General features: G+C 39.4%; 1 protein-coding gene across 2 annotated transcripts in view; it reads left to right on the forward strand.

Moving 5' to 3' along the window:
* Positions 1-25,052, forward strand: part of LOC150081124 (uncharacterized) — a 1,253,880-nt gene that overhangs the window by 861,950 nt on the left and 366,878 nt on the right. For both annotated transcript variants that reach the window (XM_090381132.1, XM_090381131.1), the window contains exon 29: positions 18,255-18,308. In XM_090381132.1, coding sequence (XP_090237258.1) covers positions 18,255-18,308 — 54 coding nt within the window. The remainder of the gene's footprint in view (positions 1-18,254; positions 18,309-25,052) is intronic.

Below are 25,052 nucleotides of genomic sequence, written 5' to 3' on the forward strand. Positions count from 1 at the left end.
ATCAGACCATACATTTTGAATCCTCTCTGCTGCTTTAGGCCCAACGTGCCAAGCAATTCTGTGATCAAGCAATGTTGCTCTGAATTAGCACTCTTTCTTGAAATAGAAATAGTTTCCTTATTTAAAGTATCATTAACACAATATTAACTAAGCTATAGTAAAGAAATTAACTTTACTAGATTAAGAAGGAAAGCACCCTTCTCTTGTACATATTAACTACTAACCCTCTAGTGCTTGGTCACAGAGTCAGGACCAGATTTCAGATTAGGCAACATAGGTACAGTGCCTAGGGCCTACAAAGGAAGGCAAAAATTAAAACAACAACAAAAAGAAAACCCTTCACTGTGAGTAACGAAAAACCAGCTGATAAAATGTGTGCAATCAGCTCCAGGAGCTTCAATTCAATATGCATATCTCAAAACTAGAAGAATCAAAGTGATGCAGAGGATTAGCCACTTGTGCTAACTGTGGTTCACACGAGTACATTCACTTGGACTGTAAAGCAGAGCAACACAAATGCTGAAGTTGTAATGGCCGCATACTTTCAGTGAAGTATGCGGCCATTTCAGTAAAAAACATTCAGTGGGTCAAATCCAAACAAAACATCACGCACCAAGAAGCCAAAAAATCGGTACAGACTCAATTTAAAACCGACCCACTTTCGCTCAAGTGGTTCAAAAGCCAACTGCATTAATCAGCACTGTGCAAAGAGCATCAATGACAGGTACAGTCGGTCCTCGTATAACACGTGTTTACATTACATGAATTCGATCATACACGATTTATAAATAGGGGAACATTATCTTATATAACACGAACCGAATTCGTTTATGCACGATTCGCCTTTGTGTTTACAAGAAATGGCAGTCGAACTCGGAATCACCTCAACCGAACGCAACACGATAGGAATGAAGAAGATTCTGAAAATGTATTTATGTGTTTTATATCAGTGAAGGGGAAACACATTTCACCATAATAACGTATAAACCAACACAATTCCAGCTATCGGTATAATCGCAAATGCAATTAGATGGAGTTTACTACCAGTTTATAACAGATTCCACTAGCAGAAACGAAACTGGAAATTGTTTTTATTGTTTTATGGTAGTAACCCCCAGAAATGTGCTTTAGTAAAATGTGGGGTGTTAATAGTGTATCTCGGCCTTTACGGGGTTGTTTATTCAGTTGCTACACGTGCGCAGCTTTGTTTATGTGTATTAAGCGTGCCTCCTCGTTTTGTAATTACGCTTTATTCCCTAAAAATTAGTAAAATATTTAAAAGGTGTGAAAAGGAAGCGTCCTGGCGAAGACACTGCAGATTTAGAGAGAGAGAAAAAAAAAAGCAATAACGATAAACAGAGGCGGACTGGGTCCAAAAATTCTTACCCGGGAAAATTTATAGTGGCCTCATACTACGGTTTATGGCCAAAATCACACCGGCCTCTGGCCCACCGGGGTTTCCCCGGTAAGGCTTATGGCCAGTCCGCCTCTGTCGATAGAGAAAAAAATATGAAATTGTGAAACGCTTTGAGCGAAATGAAAGACCATGTGATATTGCACATGCTACAGACCTAAATGAAGCAACGCCGAGAATTACAAAGAATGCGGAGAAAATAAAAACAACTTACATAGCGAGAACAACTCAAAGTGTAATTAAAATCCATTAGATTAAGACACAAGAATTGGAAGAGATGGAACGGCTGTCATCTGTTTGGATAGAAAATCAACAAAAAAACAAGTTTGCTTACGATAGAAGCAAAAGCATTAGCAATATTTTATTACATACTGTGGATTTTAGTGTTTTGCACCAACCTTGCGTAGAAATAAAAAATAAAAACACAAAGGAAACTGGACTTTTAATAACTGTGTTTATAATAAATTATAATAACCTGTATTTACAATAAATTTAACTTTACGATAAACTATACATATAAAATATTAAAATCTGCTACATAATGAACAATAAAATGCATTAAAATATACTAAGTTAAAAGCGATAAAAAACCATAGCTTTCAAAGGCTCCAGCCTTCTTCTTCAGCGGTATTTTCTTATTCTGCAGTACATCTTTAAATATCAGCAGGCCTATGGTACTCATCACGTGTTTCATTCTCACGTGTTCCGTTCTCTTGCGTTGTGGAACCGGAAGTGGCTCAAGCGGGAGTCATACGGAACCGTTCATCCCTTCTGAGGATAGTGGCCTCAAAGAGGGGATGAATCCGCGTACCTCTATCTCTATTAATGTTGACTGTAGAACAGATCCGTTCTACAGTCAACATTAATAGAGATAGAGGTACGCGGATTCATCCCCTCTTTGAGGCCACTATCCTCAGAAGGGATGAACGGTTCCGTATGACTCCCGCTTGAGCCACTTCCGGTTCCACAACGCAAGAGAACGGAACACGTGAGAATGAAACACGTGATGAGTACCATAGGCCTGCTGATATTTAAAGATGTACTGCAGAATAAGAAAATACCGCTGAAGAAGAAGGCTGGAGCCTTTGAAAGCTATGGTTTTTTATCGCTTTTAACTTAGTATATTTTAATGCATTTTATTGTTCATTATGTAGCAGATTTTAATATTTTATATGTATAGTTTATCGTAAAGTTAAATTTATTGTAAATACAGGTTATTATAATTTATTATAAACACAGTTATTAAAAGTCCAGTTTCCTTTGTGTTTTTATTTTTTATTTCTACGCAAGGTTGGTGCAAAACACTAAAATCCACAGTATGAATATACCCAACCTCAGAGGCCTGTTTGAAGAAATATTTTATTACGTAATAGTCGTAATAAAATACGTCAGCATTTTGTTACGACTTACGTATTATAATTTATACTTACATATTATAAAATACGTAAGTATTTTATAACGATTAAAATTACCCGATTATTTATTGTGTTTGGTAATGTTTTGGTTGCAAATGTGTGTTCAGTCTTGGGTGGTCGGCACCTAACCCCACTTTTCCCATAGGGCCTGTTGTTTATATTGCACGATTTTGCATTGCACGAGGGTTTCTAGGAACACAACTATCGTGCTATACGAGGACAGACTGTACTCAAACAGAGGTAACATTTCCCCCAAATAAATCAATGTCAGACTGGGCTTGGTCAATTTTGGAAGCTGTGCCCTTATCTAGTAAACCATCTAAGACAAACAAGGCTGTTAATACACCAATCACTGTTCTGCATACTAATAATAACCCAAAGTACTCAGAAAGTGACGATCCCACTAAAGCTGACTCGATAGAAATGGAAGAAAACACTAACCACGAAGAACCAGTTCTCGACCTCTTCCCAGAGGAAGAAATGGAGATAGGAAGACCATACCTCCCAAAAAGAAAATCTGCTCACCACAAGCCAACAGCCCCCTTGGACAGAAGCTGAGGACCGCACTACACAGGCGCCTCCATAGCCAGGTGGGAAGGAGCAGCAGTGCGTAGCACACGCTTCTTGATTAGACCGGGGTTCGAGCCCGTCACCACCAAATACGGAGGATGCGGAAAGGTCAGGAAATGACCACCGCATATTCCCGGAGCAATATGGCCTCAGTTGCTAATGCTCCTAAAAACCAAATAACAACAATAACCGCACTACACCCAAATAATGGCCAATTTCCTTCAATGGAATTATATAGGATATCGCAGCAACCTTGATGACATTCGGGATCTTTTTCTCCAGTATAACTGAGTTGCCTTTTACCTTCAAGAAACTAACTTAACTGCTTCTGTTACTTCCTCACTTAAATATCATGTTATCTACAGAATAGATCGAATTTCTCATGTAAGCAATTCAGCTCATGGAGGGGTTGCACCTGTAGTCAGTTCCAATATCCCTTCCTGACCATTAATGATACAAACAAATTTAGAACCAGTAGCCACTCAAATATCCTTTCATTTTGTTATTACCATTGTCTCTTTATATCTTCCCCCTAACCTAGACATCTCTTACAGTGATCTTGAAACTCTTGTATCCCAACTCCCTTCTCCCTATTGCATCATGGGAGATTTTAATGCACATAATCCTTTATGGGGTGATAGGATAAAGATAAACAAGGAAGAATATTAGAAAAGTTTCTAGATAAGCTAAATCTGACACTATTGAATACTGGATTGCCCACTTATTTTCACCTGCCTTCTGGGTCAAGCTCAGCAATTGATCTCTCAATTTGCTTACCAGTCCTTCCACTGTTTGACTGGTCTGTTCATGGTATAGTCTACTGGGTAGTGACCACTACCCAATAGTCTGTCCTATAGAAGCAAATTTACCACCTTGCCATAATCAGACAGCCAAATGGAATTTTGCTAAAGCTGATTGGATAAAATATAGGCAGCTAGCAATCCTAGAATAAACAAGTTTAAATGTATCAATTAACACTGCTGTTACATATATAACAAACCAAATATTGCAGGCCTCCAAAGCAACAATTCCAAGAGTGTCTGTAAGTCATAAAATAAGACCAAAACCCTGGTGGAACAACGAATGCAAACAAGCCAAATCAGAGAAAAATAAAGCCTGGAATAAATTTCACAAAAATCCTACTGCTGCTAATCTAGTGCAGTTTAAAAAAGCCAGAGCCAATGCTAGGCGCATTCAGCAAGCAAGCAAGCAAGCAAAAGAGAGTCGTGGAAACACTTTGCTTCGACAATTACGAGGTCCACCAAAATGCAAACCATCTGCAAAAATATTAATAAAATGTATAACAAATATCCTGCTTCACATCAATCAATACTGAATGTAAATGGGAAGGACGTTTCACTGCCTCAAGACATAGCTAACACTCTTGGAGAATCTTTTTCTCAAACCTCTACCGTATCCTCATACTCACCAGACTTCCAGAAATTAAAGTTCCATGCAGAAAGCAGACCCGAAATTTTAACACTGACCACCACCAATCATCAACTGTCCCTTCGAAATAATTGAACTATGGCTTGCTCTTAACAGCTTAAGACCTAGTATGCAGGACCTGATGGAATTCACTATTCCATGTTAAAAGAGCTGAGTGAAGAGTCACTTCATGTCTTACTCCTGCTGTATAACTGGATTTTTACAGAAAATGCTTTCCCTGATACCCGGTGACACATACTCACCAGACTTCCAGAAATTAAAGTTCCATGCAGAAAGCAGACCCTAAATTTTAACACTGACCACCACCACTCATATGTAATAGCATTATTAAAAGTGGCAAGGACTCAATGAATCCACGTCACTATCAGCCTATTTCCCTCACCAGCTGTATGGGCAAAATAATGGAAAAAAATAGTAAACTCTTGTCTTACGTGGTTGCTGAGCAAATACAACCTTATCCATTCATTGCAATGTGGATTTCATGCAGGTAGATCAACTTTAGACCTCTTGATACAAATGGAAAACCAGATTCGCAATGCTCTTGTTAGGAAGGAACATTTGACTACAGTTTATTTAGACATCGAGAAAGCTTTTGACACAGCTTGGCAATACGGAATTCTCCGTGATCTATATTCATTTGGCTTTGGGGATAATATGCCAGTTTATACAGAACTTTCTGAAGCCACAATCTTTCAAGGTCTGCATTCAATCCACCATCTCTCGTAACTTCATCCAAGAAGAAGGTGTTCCACAGGGCTCAGTTTTAAGTGCCACACTAATCATTATAAAAATAAATTCAGTAACTAAGGCCATTCCAGCCACTGTATTTACTACTTTATATGCAGATGATTTTAGTATATCTTGTCACTCCCAAAACATGAGAATGATTGAGAGACAACTCCAAGGTGCTCTTAATAGGATTACAACTTGGGCTGCATATCACCTGAAAAAACTGTCGCAGTTCATTTCTGTAGAAGAAGTAATCTCCATCCTGACCCAATTCTAAAGCTGGACAACCACGATATATATACCTGTTGTGTCTAGTATCCGATATCTTGGGTTAACTTTAGATAACCCAAGATATCGGATAGTAGACACAACAGGTATATCGGATAGTAGACACAACTTAAAAAAAAAAAAAAAAAAGCTCATTTATTAATGAAATTCATTAATTGTCTTGAGAAATGAATCTATCTTCCAAATTTCACGGTCCTCTTTCAAGTTCGGGCCCAAATGCAGCTGCATTGCCATAGTTACGCCACTGAACAAAATCATTGGTTTTTCTGGAGATTTTCTCTTTCAGTTAGCTCTTCATACACTTGAAACCCCTTGAGAAATTTGAGAAGCAAAATGCCTCCTGCATTCCTTTTTTTTAATTTTGAATTTAGGGGAGGGCATATGCCCCTCTGCTTCCCCCCCAAATACACCCCTGTTCCCCATTAGAGAAGACTGTTACTTACAGTGGATACCACCACTGCCACACAGATAGCCGTTTCAGGGCTATTTGGCCCTTCATCAGTAGTTGGGTGGCTACCTGGTGGTGATATAACTTCGTTATCAATCATTATACCTACCCACTGTCTGGGTGGTGGTATCCACTGAGAATAAGTAACAATTAGTCTTCTTTAATAAGGAAGTGTTATTTATTCACAGTAGTAAATTGATAGGCAACTTGTGAAGGTATTCACAATATGAGATGTAATGAAAAAATGCCATTTCATCAACTTTGGTGATTTACTACATAAAGAACTGATGCATTGATGAACTTGACTCTAGCTGTGGCAAATATTATGTAGGATACATGCTTAGAAACTACAAACAGGGATAGACAAACACCTACATATACCACATGAAGTAAGGTAACCTAACCAAAAGTGACATAGTGTACCAGTCCAGTTCTGAGCACCACACCTTTTGAATCTCTGACCCTTAGACATCACTCACCCAAAAAAAAGAAAGGACTTCCTTGAGACATACCATACCATATACAGAAAGATTACAAAAAAAACTAACAGAACAGTGGTAGAGTTACTATCCCCACATCCTGGATAACTCTTCAGCAGAATATTAACAACTAATGAGAGGCAACAAAACAACAGCCATTGCAACAACTCATAGAATAACCACATCCTCAAGCTAACCTCCAGACTTTGGTGACAGCCAAGCTGACATTTCTGCTAGTGGCAATGGCAGTGTATCCAGTGGCATATTGCATGATCAGCCTCCCCACTTTCTACAGCATTCAGAACATGGCTGGATTCATTGTGTCTTTGTGAATGTTAATGGAATAACTGTATACATTATTTCTTCCAAGGTGGTAGATGACCTTCATCAACCGGTGAAATACCACCACTTTGCTTATTGGAGGCTTGAAGTGGTGAAATCCATGTTTAGTCTCTAGAGCAAAGTTTCCGGCATCCCTATACTTCTCCTTCAACCCATGCACGGTACTAAGTACTGTAGGTTTTGATACTTTTCGTGTTTGGGGGTTTCATAAAAAAAAAAAAAAAAAAGATAAAAAATTGACCTTTCTTGATCATATCAAGAAAGGTCAATTTTTAATTTAGAACTTCACTGTTTCAAGAAATTAAACATTTTGAGAGTATTAACAGCTACATCATGGGGTGCTGACCATCATACACTCCATTTATATCATGAAATCGTAAGATCAAGGTTAGGCTATGAATCGCAGTTTACAACTCTGCTAGATCCAGCATCTTCAGGTTTTTGGACCCTATTCAACACAGTGGCCTATGCATTGCTCTTGGGGCATACCACACATCTCCTGTGCAAAGCCTGTATGCTGAAGCTCACGATCATCCACTCTCTCTATGAAGACAAATTTTACTGCTTAATTATGCTGTCAAAATCAAGAGCCAACCCCTGCATCCAGCGTGAAAACATTTATTTACTCCAGGTTGGGAGAACTTGTATGCCGTTTATCCATCAATAAAAATCGACCTGCTTGGCATATGTCTTTGCTCATTACTTGACAATTAGCAGCTAGATCTTTCTAAAATAACCACCACTAGTTCTACTGCTCCTCCATGGGCTCTCTGTCCTGCTGCATGTGACCTGTCCCTGCAAAAATGGGTGAAAAGCACTCTTTCTCCACAGAATATAAAATAGCTTAATAAATCTCTAATTGAAAAATATGAATCTTATACCCATATATACACTGATGACTCCAAAATTGGCCATCATGTCGGTGCTGCTGTTGTTCTCTAGTCAGTTATCCTTAGAATGCAGTATCTTTACTGCTGAACTACATACCATAAAAATGGCCCTAGAAACCTATAAAATTACACCAATTTACCAATATTACCACCAGATTACCAATAGTGTTATTTTTACCGGCTCTCTCAGTGCCCTACTCGCTTTACAGCAACAAAGAAAGCATCACAACTACCTGCTTGGTAACATTCAAAACTTGCTGACTCATCTAGCTAAGAACACAAAAGTAGTAAAATTTTGTCGGGTCGCTAGCCATGTTGGCATAAGGCTTTTGATACTGTTGCACATGGAAGACTGTTGCACAAATTGGAGCAGTGTGGCATTGGTGGCAAATTGTTGCTATGGATAGTTGAGTGGCAGAAGACAGAGAGTGGTAATTAATGGACACTGCTCATCGTGGACTAATGTTATTAGTGGAGTCCCTCAGGGTTCAGTGTTGGGTCCATTGTTCTTTTCTGTATTTATAAATAATATTGATGATGGTATATCAAGCTTAATGTCCAAGTTTGCAGACGATACAAAGGTTGGCAAGGTTGCTAAGGATGCTACTGACCCTATGCTGCTGCAACAGGATCTGGAAAGGTTGAGCAGATGGGCTGAGAGGTTGCAAATGAAGTTTAACATTGACAAATGCAAAGTACTACATATGGGAAACAGCAACCCCAGAGCAACGTATCAACTCTGTGGTACTACACTGACAGTGGTAGAGAATGAAAAGGACCTGGGGGTAATTGTGCAGGCAGATATGAAATTCTCTGAGCAGTGCAGATGGGCTGCAAGAGTAGCTCATGGTGTCTTATCAATGATATACAGAAATTTTTCTAGCAGGGATAGGGAGGTGATTATTCCCTTGTATAAGGCAATGGTCAGGCCGCACCTTGAGTACTGTATACAGGTCTGGAGGCCTCATTTCAAGAAGGATGTAGAGCTGCTGGAATGAGTTCAGAGAAGGCCAACAAGGTTAGTGAACGGAACGAAGGGTTGCTCTTACGAAGAAAGGCTTAAGTTTTGCAAATTACAGTGTCTGGAGACTAGGCACCGGCGAGGTGATCTGATAGAGGTGTACAAAGTCTTGAATGGTTTGAGCATGCTCAATGCTGATGGGATACTGCCTCTTGCTCAGAATAATTACCTGAGAGGGCATAAATTCAAATCGAGGAAAGATAGATGTGCGGAAATTTGCCTTTAGCCAGCGGGTAGTTGGTTGGTCGAACAGACTTCCATCCCTTGTTGTAGAAGTTGATAGCCTAAATAACTTTAAGGCTCAGCTGGACAGGTATTTCGAACGAACGGAGGGGTGAAGTGGAAAGTTTTTTTTTTTTTTTTGGCTGGTGCTGCATAAAGCTTGCTTTCTTGCATCATATGCCTCTACTAATGCTAATAACTAGCAATAAGAGTGCTGACATGTAGCCAAATCTACCGTGGAACCAGTTAACGCTTATTTTAAAATCCCTTTCACTGACTATAAAAGTGTTATAATAAGGCAAAGTATGAATCATTGGCAAACCCAAGAGGGCAACAAACTCCTTCAGATTAAACAGGAACTCCAGTTTTGGCCATCTAGTTTCTGTTCAAACTGAAAGGAAGAAGTCACACTTGCAAGACTACGAATAGGACATACACACCTTATTCACTTTTCTCTTCTTCCTCCCTGAGATCTACCTTTCTGTCTGAAATGCCAAGCACAAATCACAGTCCAGCATATCATAGTTGACTGCCCTATCAAACAACTTAGAACCACCTGTTTCTTATCAAACCAAGCATCGCAAATCACACCTACTTTGCAACAGATATTTGACATTAATGCAGTTTTCACTTTCCTAAAAAGGATAAAATGCTATGCAGAATATAATGCTTAAATCCCACAATACTTATATCTCACATTTAATAACACCTGAAATGTGATACCATTGTTTTGCACATAATGGCCCTTAGCTGCTGTTGCACCGTAAAACCACTACTAGGTCTTGGCACATTATAGCCAAAGTTGCTAATGCGCCAATAAAATCTAAACCAACCAACCGTAAAACAACAACAACAACAACATATCCATATCACACTTTCATATGGGTCTAAATCAGAGACTTGTATAGGAGCTGCGATTCATTTTGAGGATCGTACCTTCATCCAACCACCCCCAAAAGAATGCAGTATTTTTACTGCGAAATTACAAGCCATTTCAATGGCTATAAACCAAATCCAATATAAACAGATAGCAAACGGCATAATTTTCACGGACTCACTTAGCTCTGTTACTGCCTTGCAAAATGCAAATACCACAAGACACCCAAATCTACAACATATCCAATATTCAATATCAAATCTATTACAAAGAAATAGCAATATCAGATTATGCTGCATCCCAGGCCACACAGAAATAACTGGAAATGAAAGAGCAGACAAAGTAGCAAAAGAAGCTTCCACCTGTAATTATGCCTTTCAGACAATACCATATACAGATTACAAGTTCTTAATCCACCAAAGCAGTATAAAAAATGACAACTCTGGCCAGATCAGACTAACAAAAAACTTCGTCTAATTAAAGAAACACTTTGATCGTGACCTACTAGCTTCTGATCGAATAGACAGGAAGAAGTGACCCTTGGGCATACACATTTGACTCACCCTTACCTACTCAGAGGTGAATGCCCCCCCCATGTCAAAACTGTCAAGTTCCGCTAATTATACATCACTTCATGGTGAACTGTCCAAAATTTCATAGAGAACATCTAAAAGCCTTTCAAACAATAATGAATCAACAAAAAACAACTTATTGCTTAAAACAATTTTAGATGACCAGCCAAATATTACTGATGTTTTCTTCTTCTTTAAGTTAACTGAATAATTTTAAAACATATAAAAAAATTAATAGTACACCATTTATAGAGAAGCTACATGATTATAAAGCAGAATCTTGGCTTTATTCTAAACCACAAAAGTAAAAAATGTTGATATACAGAACTCTCCTATCTAGGTTAGGCGTATTATAGCCTAAGATGCTCTTGCACCTATAGCTCTTAAACAACAACAGCAATATCAATGACCCACTGGCTAAAGGCAAATTTCACACATCTATTCTACAATTTCCTTTCTTCAATTTGAATTTCTGTCCCCTCCGGTGAGTAATCTGAGCAAAAGGAAGAATTCCATCAGCATTGAATTTATTCAAACCATTCAAGGCCTTTTATACCTCAATTAGATCACCGCACAGGTGATCTAATTCAGGTGTATAAGCTGCAATTTGCAGAACTTATGCCTTTCTTGGTAACAGCAACCCTGTGTTCCGCTCACCAACCTCATAGCCCTTCTCTGTACTCGTTCCATCAACTCTACATCTTTCCTAAAATGAAGCCTCCAGACATATATACAGAACTCAAAGGTGGTGGCCTGACCATTGCCTTATACAAGAGGACAATTACTTCCTTATCCCTGCTAGCAAAATGCCTGTATATTATTGCAAACACTATGAACTACTATTGCGGCCTGTCTGCACTGATCAGAAAACTTCATATCTAACTGCACAGTTACCCCCCCCCCACGTCCTTTTCATTCTCCACTACCCTGAGTTTAGTTCAACCCAGTTGATACATTACCCTTGGGTGCTACCCATATGCAGTACTTTACATTTGTCAGTGTTAAACTTCAGCTGCCACCTCTCGGCCCATCTACTCAATTTTTCCAGATTCTATTACAGTAGTGTACTATCATTACTGTCATTTACAACCCTGCCAACCTTCGTATTATCTGCAAACTTAGACATTAACCCTGATATACCTTCATCAATATCATTGATAAATACAAAAAATGAAAGGGGCCCAACACCAAACCCTGGGGGACTCCACTAATAGCATTTGTCCATGAAGAGCAGTGCTATTGATTACTACTCTTTGTCTTCTCCCACTCAACAATCATTTTATCCATTGTAGCAACTTGCCCTTAATGCCATCTGCTCCAATTTGTACAGTAGTCTTCCATGTACAACAGTATCAAATGCTTTCCTGAAATCCAAGTGAACGATATTAAAATTATTTTTTTCATCCAGTTCCTTTGTGACCACATCATAGTATCCAATCAGATTATTCAGACAAGACATACCCTTAACAAACCCATGCTGTGTTTGAACTATAACTGTAGACTTGTCTAGATGATCCTGCATTGCTTCTTTAAACAGTGCCTCCATTAATTTCTTTGCAACAGAAATTAAACTAACAGGTCTGTAATTACTCATATCAACCTTTGATCCTCCTTTGTGAACTGGGGACACATTTGCACTTATCCAGTCGATGGGGAGCTCCCATGAGCCAAGGAACGGTTCATAATTATGACTAAGGGTTTGCAAACTTCTTTGCTGCTCTTTTAATATAACTGGACAGATCCAAGGAGCCCTTCTTACTTTGAATTTTAACTATTTCTCCTCCACTTTGCTCTCAGTTATTACAAAATCATTTAGCTCCCCGGCAGAGTTTGATAAACTTCAGGCATTCCCCTCCCTTAATAACTCCTCATTTGTGAATATAGATGCAAAATAATCATTCAATTTGTCAGATACCTCAGCAGGTATATCAACAATCGGACCATCAAGTGGACCAATCTGATTCATTCCCTTCCTTCTAGAGTTTACTTAATTAAAGAAGTCGTTACTGTTTTTCTTTGCATCCTTTGCCAAAGATTCCTCATAATATTCCTTTGCTTGCCTAACGTCCTTTGTGACTTGATTACAGACTATCTTATATCTACCACCGCCATCTGTGTCTCCTCATAATTTATATGCATATCATGCATTTTTATTCTCTGCGAAGGTTGTCTAACATCCATTTAGGACTAACTTTGAACAGTATTTCTTAATTGGTATGAAAATTCTAGTTGCTTCGAAGATTAATCCCTTGAATGATTCATATTTAGAATTTGCTGATAGTAACGTCATTGATTGGTTCCCCTGTATAGAATTTAAAAAACACTGAGATCACTACAGTCATCTTTACGTAAGCAAAAACCCTTCCCTTTACCCCTGATGACAGTTACATTTTTATGTTTGTTTGTTTGTTATTTGATTTTTAGCAGCATTAGCAACTAAGGCCATATTGCTCCGGGAATATGCAGTGGTCATTCCCTGATCCATCCACATCCTCTGTATTTGGTGGTCACAGGCTCAAACCCCTGTCTAATCAAGAAGCGTGTGCTATGCACTGCTGCTCCTGCCTACCTGGCTACGGAGGTGCCCCTACATCTTTATGAATATAGAGTAGGAGACCGGCAGAAATGCTTAACAAGTACAGGTCACTGTTGAAAAAAAGCCGTGAAATAGGGTTGAATTTGAAAGTGTCTGCAATTCTGCCCAGACACGATAGGAGGGAGTATATGATGAGAGCCTTGTCAATCTATTCGGCCCTGAAAACATTGTGCAAGGCTCAAGGGGTAGAATTTTTTTGAGTCTGGACTGTACTTGTTAACAGGAGAGATTGCTTCTACGGGGATGGGATACACTTAAATAGAAAGGGTGCAAGAATATTTGCTGATGCTATCGAGGCAGTGTTAGGTGGATCGGAAAATTGCTAGCTTGGGGGAAGACAAAGACGAATATATTAACAGTAGCCACTGGAAGAGGTGAAAGAGATTCTTGCACTGCTTCTATTGGAATGAGCAGAAGCCTGAAAAACAAGCTGCAGGATATTTCAGAGACTGCTGGGAGTCATTGCAGTACAAGTAAACATATGGGTTGTGTTAGGGTAGCTAAGAATAGAAATAGGTGCATGTATACTTGCATGTACACCAATGCTAGGAGTTTAGTAAATAAATTTGATGAATTTGAGGTATTGCTCAAAACATCAAAGGCAGATATTGTAGGGATATCAGAGACGTGATGTCACACAGATATAAGGAATGCAGAACTGGAATTTGGGGAGTACAACGTCTACAGAAAGGATAGACTGGATAGGAAGGGATGAGGGGTTATGCTATTAGTTAAGAAATACATAAAATTCAAGGAACTGAAGCCAGTGGACATTGCCGGACAGTGCAGTGTCGAGTCAGTTAGGTGTGACATAAGCATTGGGAGATCAAAATTGAGAGTAGGAGTGTGCTGTAGGCCTAATGACTCTGATGAGTATAATAAGAAACTGTAGAGGGAAATACAGTGGGCCAGTAAATCAGAGAGTCTTATAATGGGAGATTTCAATTTCCCAGATATTGACTGGAATTTGGGGGCTGGTCACTCACACACTAGCAAGGCTTTTGTGGATTTATTGGATGATTGTTTTCTACATCAGCATGTTCTGGAGGCAAATAGAGGGAGGAATACTTTTGATTTGATTATCAGCAGTGATTCTTCATGCATTAAGAATCTGCAGATAAATGAACTATTCCCTTCCCTTTACCCCTAATGGTAGTTACCTCAAAGAGGTAACTACCATTAGGGGTAAAGGGAAGGGAAGGGTTATTGCTTTCGTAAAGGCGACTACGATGGACTGAGACAGTATTTAAATTCTATACAGTGGGACCAACTGATGATGTTACCAACAGCAAATTCAAAATGGGAAGAATTCAAAGAACTTATCTTGGAAGCTACTAGGCTTTACATACCAAGTAAGAAATATTGATCAAGGTTTAGGCCTAAATGGATGTCAGATGAACTAATCAGACATGTGGCAGAGAAGAAAAATGCATGCGATACATATAAATTAATGGATGACATGGAAGCCTATGATAGATATAAGCTGGTCTGTAATCAAGTCACAAAGCAGATTAGGCAGGCAAAGGCAGGTTATGAGAAATCCTTGGCAAAGGATGCAAAGGAAAACAGTAAAGAGTTCTTTACCTATGTAAACTCTAGAAGGAAGGTGATGAATCAGATTGGTCCACTTGATATCGATGGGTTAACTGTTGATGATCCTGCTCAGGTAGCTAACAAACTAAATGAATATTTTGCATCGACATTCACACATGAGGAGTTATTTAGCGAGGGGAAAGCCAGAGGTGAATTCAGCTCTAGCAGTAAGCTAGAGAATCTTGTAATAACTGAGAGTAAAGTGGAGGAGAAATTGTTGAAGATAAACACAAGAAAGGCACCCGGTGTGGATGGGATCTATCCAGTTATATTAAAGGAGGCAGCAGAGGAAGTAAGCAAACCCTTAGCCATAATTATGAGAGCTTCCTTGGACTCAGGGGAGGTACCCACAGACTGTAGATGTGCAAATGTGAATCCAATTCACAAAGGAGGATCAAAGGCTGACACAAGTAATTATAGGCCTGTGAGTTTAACTTCTGTTCCAGGAAAATTAATGGAGGTACTGGTTAAAGAAGCACTGCAGGATCATTTAGACAAGACTTCAGTTATAGCTGGGACATGCATGGTTTTGTTTAGGGGAAGTCTTGCCTGACCAATTTGATTGGATACTATGATGCAGTCACAAAAGAACTGGATGCAGGGAATAGCTTTGATATTATATACTTGGATCTTAGAAAGGCTTTTGATACTGTTGCACATGGAAGACTGCTACACAAATTGGAGCAGTGTGACATTGGAGGCAAATTGCTGCTATGGATAAAGGGGTGGTTGAGGGGGAGAAGACAGAGAGTGGTAATCAATGGACACTGCTCATCATGGACTAATGTTATTAGTGGAGTCCCTCAGGGCTCAGTGTTGGGTCCATTATTGTTTTCTGTATTTATAAATGATACTGATGATGGTATATCAAGCTTAATGTCCAAGTTTGCAGACGATACAAAGGTTGGCAGGGTTGTCAAGTACACTACTGACACTATGCTGCTGCAACAGGATCTGGAAAGGTTGAGCAGATGGGCTGAGAGGTGGCAAATGAAGTTTAACATTGACAAATGTAAAGTACTACACATGGGAAACAGCAACCCCAGAGCAACGTATTAACTCTGTGGTACTACACTGACAGTGGTAGAGAATGAAACTGACCTGGGGGTGGTTGTGCAGGCAGATATGACGTTCTCTGAGCAGTGCAGACGGGCGGCAAGAGTAGCTCATGGTGTATTGTCAATGATATATAGGAATTTTTCTAGCAGGGATAAGGAGGTGATTATTCCCTTGTATAAGGCAATGGTCAGGCCACACCTAGAGTACTGTATACAGGTCTGGAGGCCTCATTTCAAGAAGGGTAGAGCTGCTGGAACGAGTACAGAGAAGGGCAACAAGATTAGTGAATGGAATAAAGGGGTGCTCTTACGAAGAAAAGCTTAAGTTTTGCAAATTACAGTGTCTGGAAACTAGGCACCAGCGAGGTGATCTGATAGAGGAGTATAAAGCCTTGAATAGTTTGAGCATGCTCAATGCTGATGGGATTCTTCCTCTTGCTCAGAATAATCACCTGAGAGGGCATAAATTCAAACTGAGGAAAGACAGATGTAGGATAGACGTGCGGAAATTGGCTTTTAGCTAGGAGGTGGTTGGTTGGTGGAACAGACTTCCATCCCTTGTCGTGGAAGTTGATAGCCTAAATAAGTTTAAGGCTCAGCTGGACAGGTATTTTGAACGAACAGAGGGGTGAAGTGGAAGTGGTTTTTTTTTTTTTTTTTTTTTTGGCTGATGCTGCATAAGCTTGCTTTTTTGCATCAAATGCCTCTACTAATGCCAATGCTAATATTCCACATCAGTACATTGTGATCCCTGCGACCTAGTGATTCCTTTATCTGCAAATTCTTAATGCATGAAGAATCGCTGTTGATAATCAGATCAAGAGTATTTACTCCCTCTGGTTGCCTCCAGAACATGCTGATGTAGAAAACAATCATCTAATAAATCCACAAATTGTCTTTCTAGTGTGTGAGTGACCAATCCACAAGTTCCAGTCTATATCTGGAACTTGTGGGTTCTGGAACTATAAAATCCCCCATTATAAGGCAATCTGATTTACTAGCCCAATCTGTTCCTCTGTACAGTTGTTCATTGTACTCATTAAAGTCATTAGGCCTATAACACACTTATACTCTCAACTTGGTTTTCCCAGTGCTTATGTCACACCAAACTGACTCAACACTGCACTGTCCACCCATATCAACAGGATACACGTCCTTGGCTTTAGTGTTTCTTAATTAACTAACAGCATTACCCTTCCTCCCCTTCTGTCCTTTCTGTACACATTGTACTCCCCAAATTCCAATTCTGCATTCCTTATCTCTGTGTGACACTTTCTCTGATATCCCAAGAACATCAGCCTTTGATATCTTCAAAGTTCATCTAATTTATTTACAGGCAGGTATACATGCATGTAAATAAATGCTTACTGTTAATTACCCTAACACAACCCATGTATTTACTTGTTCCATGATGATTTCCAGCAGCCCTTGAAATCCCTAGTACCTTGCTTTCCTGGCTGCTTCTGCTCATTCCAATAATAGCAGTCCAAAAATCACTTTCACCTCTACCTGTGCCTACCATTAATCTATTAGTCTGTGAATCCTCCCAAGATAGCAGTTTTCCAACCCACCGAACACTGCCTCGATTGCATCAGCAAATATTCTTACATCCTTTCTATTTAAGTGTATCCCATCCCTGTAGAAACAATCTCTCCTGTTAATAAGCACAGACTACGCTGTAAAATATTGTACCCCATGAGCCTTGCACAATATCTCCAGACCAAATTGATTGACAAGGCTCTCATCATATACTCCCTCCTATGGTGTGTGGACAGAATTGTAGAAACTTTTAAATTTAACCCTAACTCCCAATTTTTTTTCAATGACCTGTATTGACCTGTATTTGTTAAGTTAATCTGCAGATCTCATGTTTTCTTCTTTTCCTTTGTGTCCTTAAAATATGATATCTGCTCTACAATGTCAATTTTTGCCCATAGCAGACATACCCTGGTCCTATTCCACCTATCCTTTTTGTATAATATATTTTCTGTCTCCCTGACAGTCGAATCACTGACAATAACTAGCTTCTGTGGGTCCAGTGCATTCTACCCCAAAGATTGCCATTGTTTACCTTTATTGACTTTTCCAATACCTCTACAGGTTTAAAGAGTTGCATGAATATAACTTGCGAAATGCAAGTATTGCAGTCTGTTTTCAATAAGAAATAAAGATTGTTTTTGGTTTTTAACAAAGTTATTGTAAAAGTTTTAAAAATAAATTTATTTTAAAAAGTGACAGTGATATTCTTTTATGTAAGAATTTAATGAAGAGCTTATAATATATTTGATTAGGGCCCCAAAGGCTCCAAAGGAGACACAGGACCAAGAGGACCAGATGGACCACAGGTAAGTCATTAACAATTTTGCTTTTATAATGATTTAATTGTGTAACCAGGGGCATTCCTAGGGTACGTGGTTCCCGGGTGCCAATCTCAATTTGGCACCCAGTGCCAATTGAAATCTGGTGTTCACCTTTAAAATTTGTCATATGTGTATACAGGTTTCAGGTTTTCAGCACCCCTTGAATGTTGGCACCCGGGTGCAGTGCTCCACTTGCACCCACCCTCGGGACAGCCCGACCCTGTGTGTATCAAATGTGCTTTCTGAATGAAGTAATTTTCCAATTTATAAACAAGCATTTTTAGCACCACAAATTATAAATTTGACTTTGCACATTCATAGCTTAATCTTGTGAACTTTTGCTTAGCTTTTGCAACACCACATGGTTTTACCTTCTTTTTAAAGTAAAATGAAGGAGACTGAAATATTTTTAAAATTTTTATGTATTTTACTTGTATTGTACTGTAAGTTTCTGCTAATACATTATACTAGTACAAACTAATATTTTATATACATTGTACTAGTAAAACTATTTGCTGTATATAAACAATATTTTTAACTAGTATATTACAGCACAGTGCGGTTTTTTTTTTTTTTTTTGTAAAAACATCTTTTATTTTTGTTAATATAGCACAGGAAACAATTTTCTGTTATTTATCCTACAATAGATCATTATTACAACAAGAACATTTCAGAATATAAATATACTTAAAATAAAAACTGACAGACTCTCACCATGATGGACATCATGACGAGATTCAGAATTCCTTACATTTTGAGGGCACAGCTCTAAAATGGTGTTCACAGACTGTCCACTAGTTAGTACACCGGACCAAACCAATAGGTTCGGTCCGGTGTACTAACTAACGGACAGTCTGGAAGCTCTAGAAGGCTTCTGGATCAGCTAGTGTATAATCTTGCTACCTCTACTCCGCCAGATAGTGACAGGAGGGAGTCCGAGTAGTGTGTATGCAGTGGGCATTGTCGAAGCCACATTATGTCAAGGATCTGGGTATATTCTTACCATGTGTGCGTCATATCCAAAAATTTCATTACTTCATAGAGTATGTCCTTCCCGCAGTTTTCTTACTATTGAATACACCATGAATTGTCAAACTAATAGAGTAAGCTTATCTGAGAAAAGTTCTAAACCTCCCAAACACTTCCTAGTACATTTCACAAATATACGTGGTCTCAGTTCTGATCTCAATGATGTCCATTTCCTCTTGCAGTCTGCCAAAGCCCATGTACTTTTTCTTACAGAATCTCAGTTACCGGTTGATTCGACCACTGCTCATCTCAGTTGCCCAAATTATTCGCTGTATGATTCCTTTCGTCTCAAAGGTGGTACTTGTGCATATGTCCCTGATATTCCCTGTCAGAGACTTGGTAATTTGGAATCTCCTCTTTTCAACCTTCTCTGGCTTAAAATCTCTCTACCTCATTCTGTCAAATTCATCTGTTGTCTCTACCATTCTCCCAAAACCACTAATCACTTGGAACTCTGACTTCCTCTTCTTGCAACTTGACTTTCTTCAGTCCAACATTGCTAACAGTCAGGTAATTTTCCTTGGTGATTTTAATGTTCAGAACTCCAGCTGGCTTCCATTCTCTAGTCACACAGACCTAGCTGGTCAAGATGCTGAGGCTTTTGCAATTACTAATGACCTTGCTCAGATTGTTCATTTATCTACCAGAATACCAGACAACCCTAACCATACAGCCAAACAACACACTTGGTCTTTTACTCACAAACAACCCTTCTAAGTACACGGTCAAAGTGAGTGGGCCTTTAGGCACCTCAGATCACAACTTGGTAATTGTCTCTTCTGGAATGGAGCCGTTATCTCATGGCTATTCCTAACCTTGTGTTGTTTGGCATTACAAGAATGCGAGATTTGTTTTCTTCTTTTCCTTGGTTGGATTACTGTTTCAAAACTTCTGATGTCAACATTTGCTCAGATCGTGTCAATGAAATTATTCTTGAAGAAATGGAATTCTTTATTCCACACTCCACTTTAAAATCTCATCCTTTATCTAAACCTTGGTTTTCCAATAAATGTGCTAAGGCTGTTCAAGAGAAGAACGTTGCATATTGTTATTGGCTTGTTTCCAATTTTTTGAGTAGAATTTTATGCAAGTTAGAACTTTCGTTCTCACTTACATAAAATTCTGCTCAATGACTTTAAAAACATCAATCGAAAAGCCTCTGAAAATATATGGGCGCAGACCTGAAAATCTCAAACAAACAAATTATACCAAATCAAACAGCAGCAGAAATCCTAGAAATCAAGTTTTCAGTCAAACAGAAACGAAGAGGTTATCCTTGCCCGGCTTTGCTTTAGCCACACACATTTAACACACTCTTACCTCCTAATGAAAGACAATCCTCCACAATGGATTGTCTTTCAATGCCCAAGTGTCTGACCACACTAACAGTGAAGCACATCATCATAGAATGTCCACGATATCAAATTGCCCGCCAATCAGCTTCCAAATCGCATTCAAATGAGCCATTAAGCCTTGAGCTTGTTATGGGAGAAAAATCAAACGTCAGTGAACTCTTTTCATATCTCAGTTTAATAAACCTAACCAAGCATATCTAATATGTCAAATCAGTAACAGTATAACAGGAAATAACAAAACTTCAACAGGCACAATATAACCGAAGCTGCTCTTGCACCATTAAACCCCAAACAACAACAACTTAGCATTAGCATTAGTAGAGGCATATGATGCAAGAAAGCAAGCTTATTCAGAATCAGCCAAAAAAAACAAAAAAAAAAAAAAACACACCACTCCCATTTCACCCCTCCGTTCGCTCGAAATACCTGTCCAGTTGAGCCTTAAATTTGTTTAGGCTATCACTTCAACAACAAGTGATGGAAGTCGGTTCCACCAACCAACCACCCGCTGGCCAAAGACAAATTTCCGCACCTCTATCCGACATCCGTCCTTCCTCAGTTTGAATTTGTGCCCTCTGAGCTGATTATTCTGAGCAAGATGAAGAATCCCATTGGCATTGAGCATGCTCAAACCGTTCAAAGCCTTCTACACCTCTATCAGATCACCTCGCCGGTGCCTAGTCTCCAGACTCTGTAATTTGCAAAACTTAAGCCTTTCTTCGTAAGAGCAACCCTTTGTTCCATTCACTACCCTTTGTTCCATCTTGTTGCCCTTCTCTGTACCCGTTCCAGCAGCTCTACATCCTTCTTGAAATGAGGCCTCCAGACCTGTATACAGTACTCAAGATGGCCTAACCATTGCCTTATACAAGGGAATAATCACCTCCTTATCCCTGCTAGAAAAATTCCTGTATATCATTGACAAGACACCATGAGCTACTCTTGCAGCTCGTCTGCACTGCTCAGAGAACTTCATATCTGCCTGCACAATTACCCCCAGGTCCTTTTCATTCTCCACCACTGTCAGTGTAGTACCGCAAAGTTTATACGTTGCTCTGGGGTTACTGTTTCCCATATGTAGTACTTTACATTTGTCAATGTTAAACTTCATTTGCCACCTCTCAGCCCATCTGTTCAACCTTTCCAGATCCTGTTGCAGCAGCATAGCGTCAGGTGTCCTTAACAACCCTGCCAACCTTTGTATCATCTGCAAACTTGGACATTAAACTTGATATCCCATCATCAATGTCATTCATAAACACCGAAAACAACAACGGACCCAACACTGAACCCTGAGGAACTCCACTAATAACATTAGTCCACGTTGAGCAGTGTCCATTGATTACCACTCTCTGTCTTCTGCCACTCAACCATCCCCTTATCCATAGCAGCAATTTGCCTCCAATGCCACACTGCTCCAATTTGTGCAGCAGTCTTCCATGTGCAACAGTATCAAAAGCCTTTCTAAGATCCAAATATATAATATCAAAGTTATTCCCTACATCCAGTTCTTTTGTGACTACATCATAGTATCCAATCAAATTGGTCAGGCAAGACCTGCCCTTAACAAAACCATGCTGTGTCTGAGCTATAACTGAATTCTTGTCTAGATGATCCTGCAGTGCTTCTTTAACCAGTGCCTCCATTAATTTACCTGGAACAGAAGTTAAACTAACAGGGCTATAATTACTTGTGTCAGCCTTTGATCCTCCTTTGTGAATTGGGGTTACATTTGCACATCTCCCGTTTATGGGTACCTCTCCTGAGTCCAAAGAAGCTCTCATAATTATGGCTAGGGGTTTGCTTACTTCCTTTGCTGCCTCCTTTAATATAACTGGATAGATCCCATCCACCCCAGGTGCCTTTTTTCTGTTTATCCTCAACAATCTCTCCTCCACTTTCCTCTCAGTTATTACAAAATCATCCAGCTCACTGCCAATGTTTACCTTACCTTCATCATTCTCCTTCCTGAATAACTCCTCATGCGTGAATGTAGATGCAAAATACTCGTTTAGATTGTTAGCCACCTGAGCAGGATCCTCAACTGTTGAACCATCAATATCCAGTGGACCAATCTGATTCATCCCTTTCCTTCTTGAGTTTAAATATGTAAAGAACTCTTTTCTGTTTTTCTTTGCATCCTTTGCCAAGGATTTTTCGTAGTCTGCCTTTGCCTGCCTAATCTCCTTTGTGACTTGGTTACAGACCGAAAACTTTTTATTTTTGTTGCTCAGAGCAAAACTATAAATACAACTAATGAGCTTTCGGCTGGGAGGCAGCCTTCTTCAGATTGAATACATGAATGGCAGTTGGAATAGAGATGTGCACTGCCAGGATGGTGCGTGAGGCGCGTGGTTACGCACCATCCTGGCAGTGCACATCTCTATTCCAACTGCCATTCATGTATTCAATCTGAAGAAGGCTGCCTCCCAGCCGAAAGCTCATTAGTTGTATTTATAGTTTTGCTCTGAGCAACAAAAATAAAAAGTTTTCGTAATGAATCCAGAGCACGTAGGCCTTTTTTACTATGTTGGTTACAGACCAACTTATATCTATCATAGGCTTCCATGTCACCCATTAATTTGTATGTATCCCATGCATTTTTCTTCTCTGCCACATATCTCATTAGTTCATCTGACAACCATTTAGGCCTAAACCTTGAACAATATTTCTTAGTTGGTATGTAAAGCCTGGTACCCTCCAAGATTAGTTCCTTGAATGCTTCCCATTCTGAGTTTGCTGTTGGTAACATCATCAGTTGGTCCCACTGTATAGAATTTAAATACTGTCTCAGACCATCATAGTCGCCTTTACGAAAACAAAAACCCTTCCCTTTACCTCTGATTGTAGTTACCTCCTTGAGTAAATCCCACTTTAACACACTGTGATCACTGCCACCTAGTGGTTCATTTATCTGCAGATTCTTAATGCATGAAGAATTACTACTGATAATCAGATCAAGAGTATTGCTCCCTCTTGTTGCCTCACGAACATGCTGATGTAGAAAACAATCATCCAATAAATCCACAAAAGCCTTGCTAGTGTTCGAGTGACCAACCCACAAATTCCAGTCAATATCTGGGAAATTAAAATCCCCCATTATAAGACTCTCTGATTTACTGGCCCACTCTATTTCCCTGTACAATATCTTATTATACTCATCAGAGTCATTAGGCCTATAGCACACTCCTACTCTCAATTTTGATTTCCCTATGCTTATGTCACACCAAACTGACTCGACACTGCCCTGTCCATCGATGTCGACTGGCTTCACTTCCTTGGACTTTGTGTTTCTTAACTAATAGCATAACCCCTCCTCCCCTGTCTATCCTTTCTATACACATTGTATTCCCCAAATTCCAGTTCCGCATTCCTTATATCTGTGTGACACCACGTCTCTGATATCCCAACAATATCTGCCTTTGATGTTTTGAGCAATACCTCAAATTCATCAAATTTATTTACCAAACTCCTAGCATTGGTGTACACGCAGGTATACATGCACCTGTTTCTATTCTTGGCTACCCTAACACAACCCATGTGTTTACTTCAATGACTCCCAGCAATCTCTGAAATATCCTGCATCTTGTTTTTCAGGCTTTCCGACCCACCTAACTCTGCCTCGACAGCAGTCTTCTCTTTCTAAAGTAATGGAGAAATGAATTAATTGCCAACTCTTAAACTACCTAGAAACCTTCTGTCTGATCAATGATTGCCAGAATGGATTCCATTAGTGCCGATCTACTGGTGATATTCTGTCTTATGTTACCCATTTATGGACAAATTCAATGGAAAAGTTTGGTAAAACACAAGCAGTTGCTCTTGACATCTCAAAGGCTTTCGATCATGTATGACATAAAGGTCTTCTAAATAAGCTTCCATGTTATGGTTTGCCATCTGTTTTTTGTAATTGGTTCTCCAGTTTTCTCTCTGATTGCTTTCTGAGGGTGATGGTAGATGACACTCTGTCTTTTAACTTCTCCACTAATGCAGGGTTAGAACTGAACCTTGGGTGTCTCCCAAGGTTCAGTTCTTTCCCTCACTCTTTTCCTCTTGTATATTAATGACCTTCTTCCGATATCCAGGAATTCTATCCGTAGTTTTGCTGACGATAGCACATTGCATTCCACTTTCCAGTTTTAGAAACCTTGCCCTGCTCAATAGGCTTCAACTTCTCGAATATCCTCTACCAATTCCTAAAATGACAATCTCCAGGTAATTCTCCAGTGGGGCAAAGACCACTGTTGATTTCAATCCTTCTAAAAATCAGTCCTGTCTTATATCTCACAAAAAGGATTCTTATGCTTCTATGCTTATCTTTGGTGACACTATGATTTCTAGGCAA

The sequence above is a fragment of the Mastigoproctus giganteus genome, chromosome 9 (assembly GCF_048544385.1).
Source record: "Mastigoproctus giganteus isolate SK-2022 chromosome 9, ASM4854438v1, whole genome shotgun sequence".
In the NCBI taxonomy this organism is placed as follows: domain Eukaryota; kingdom Metazoa; phylum Arthropoda; class Arachnida; order Uropygi; family Thelyphonidae; genus Mastigoproctus; species Mastigoproctus giganteus.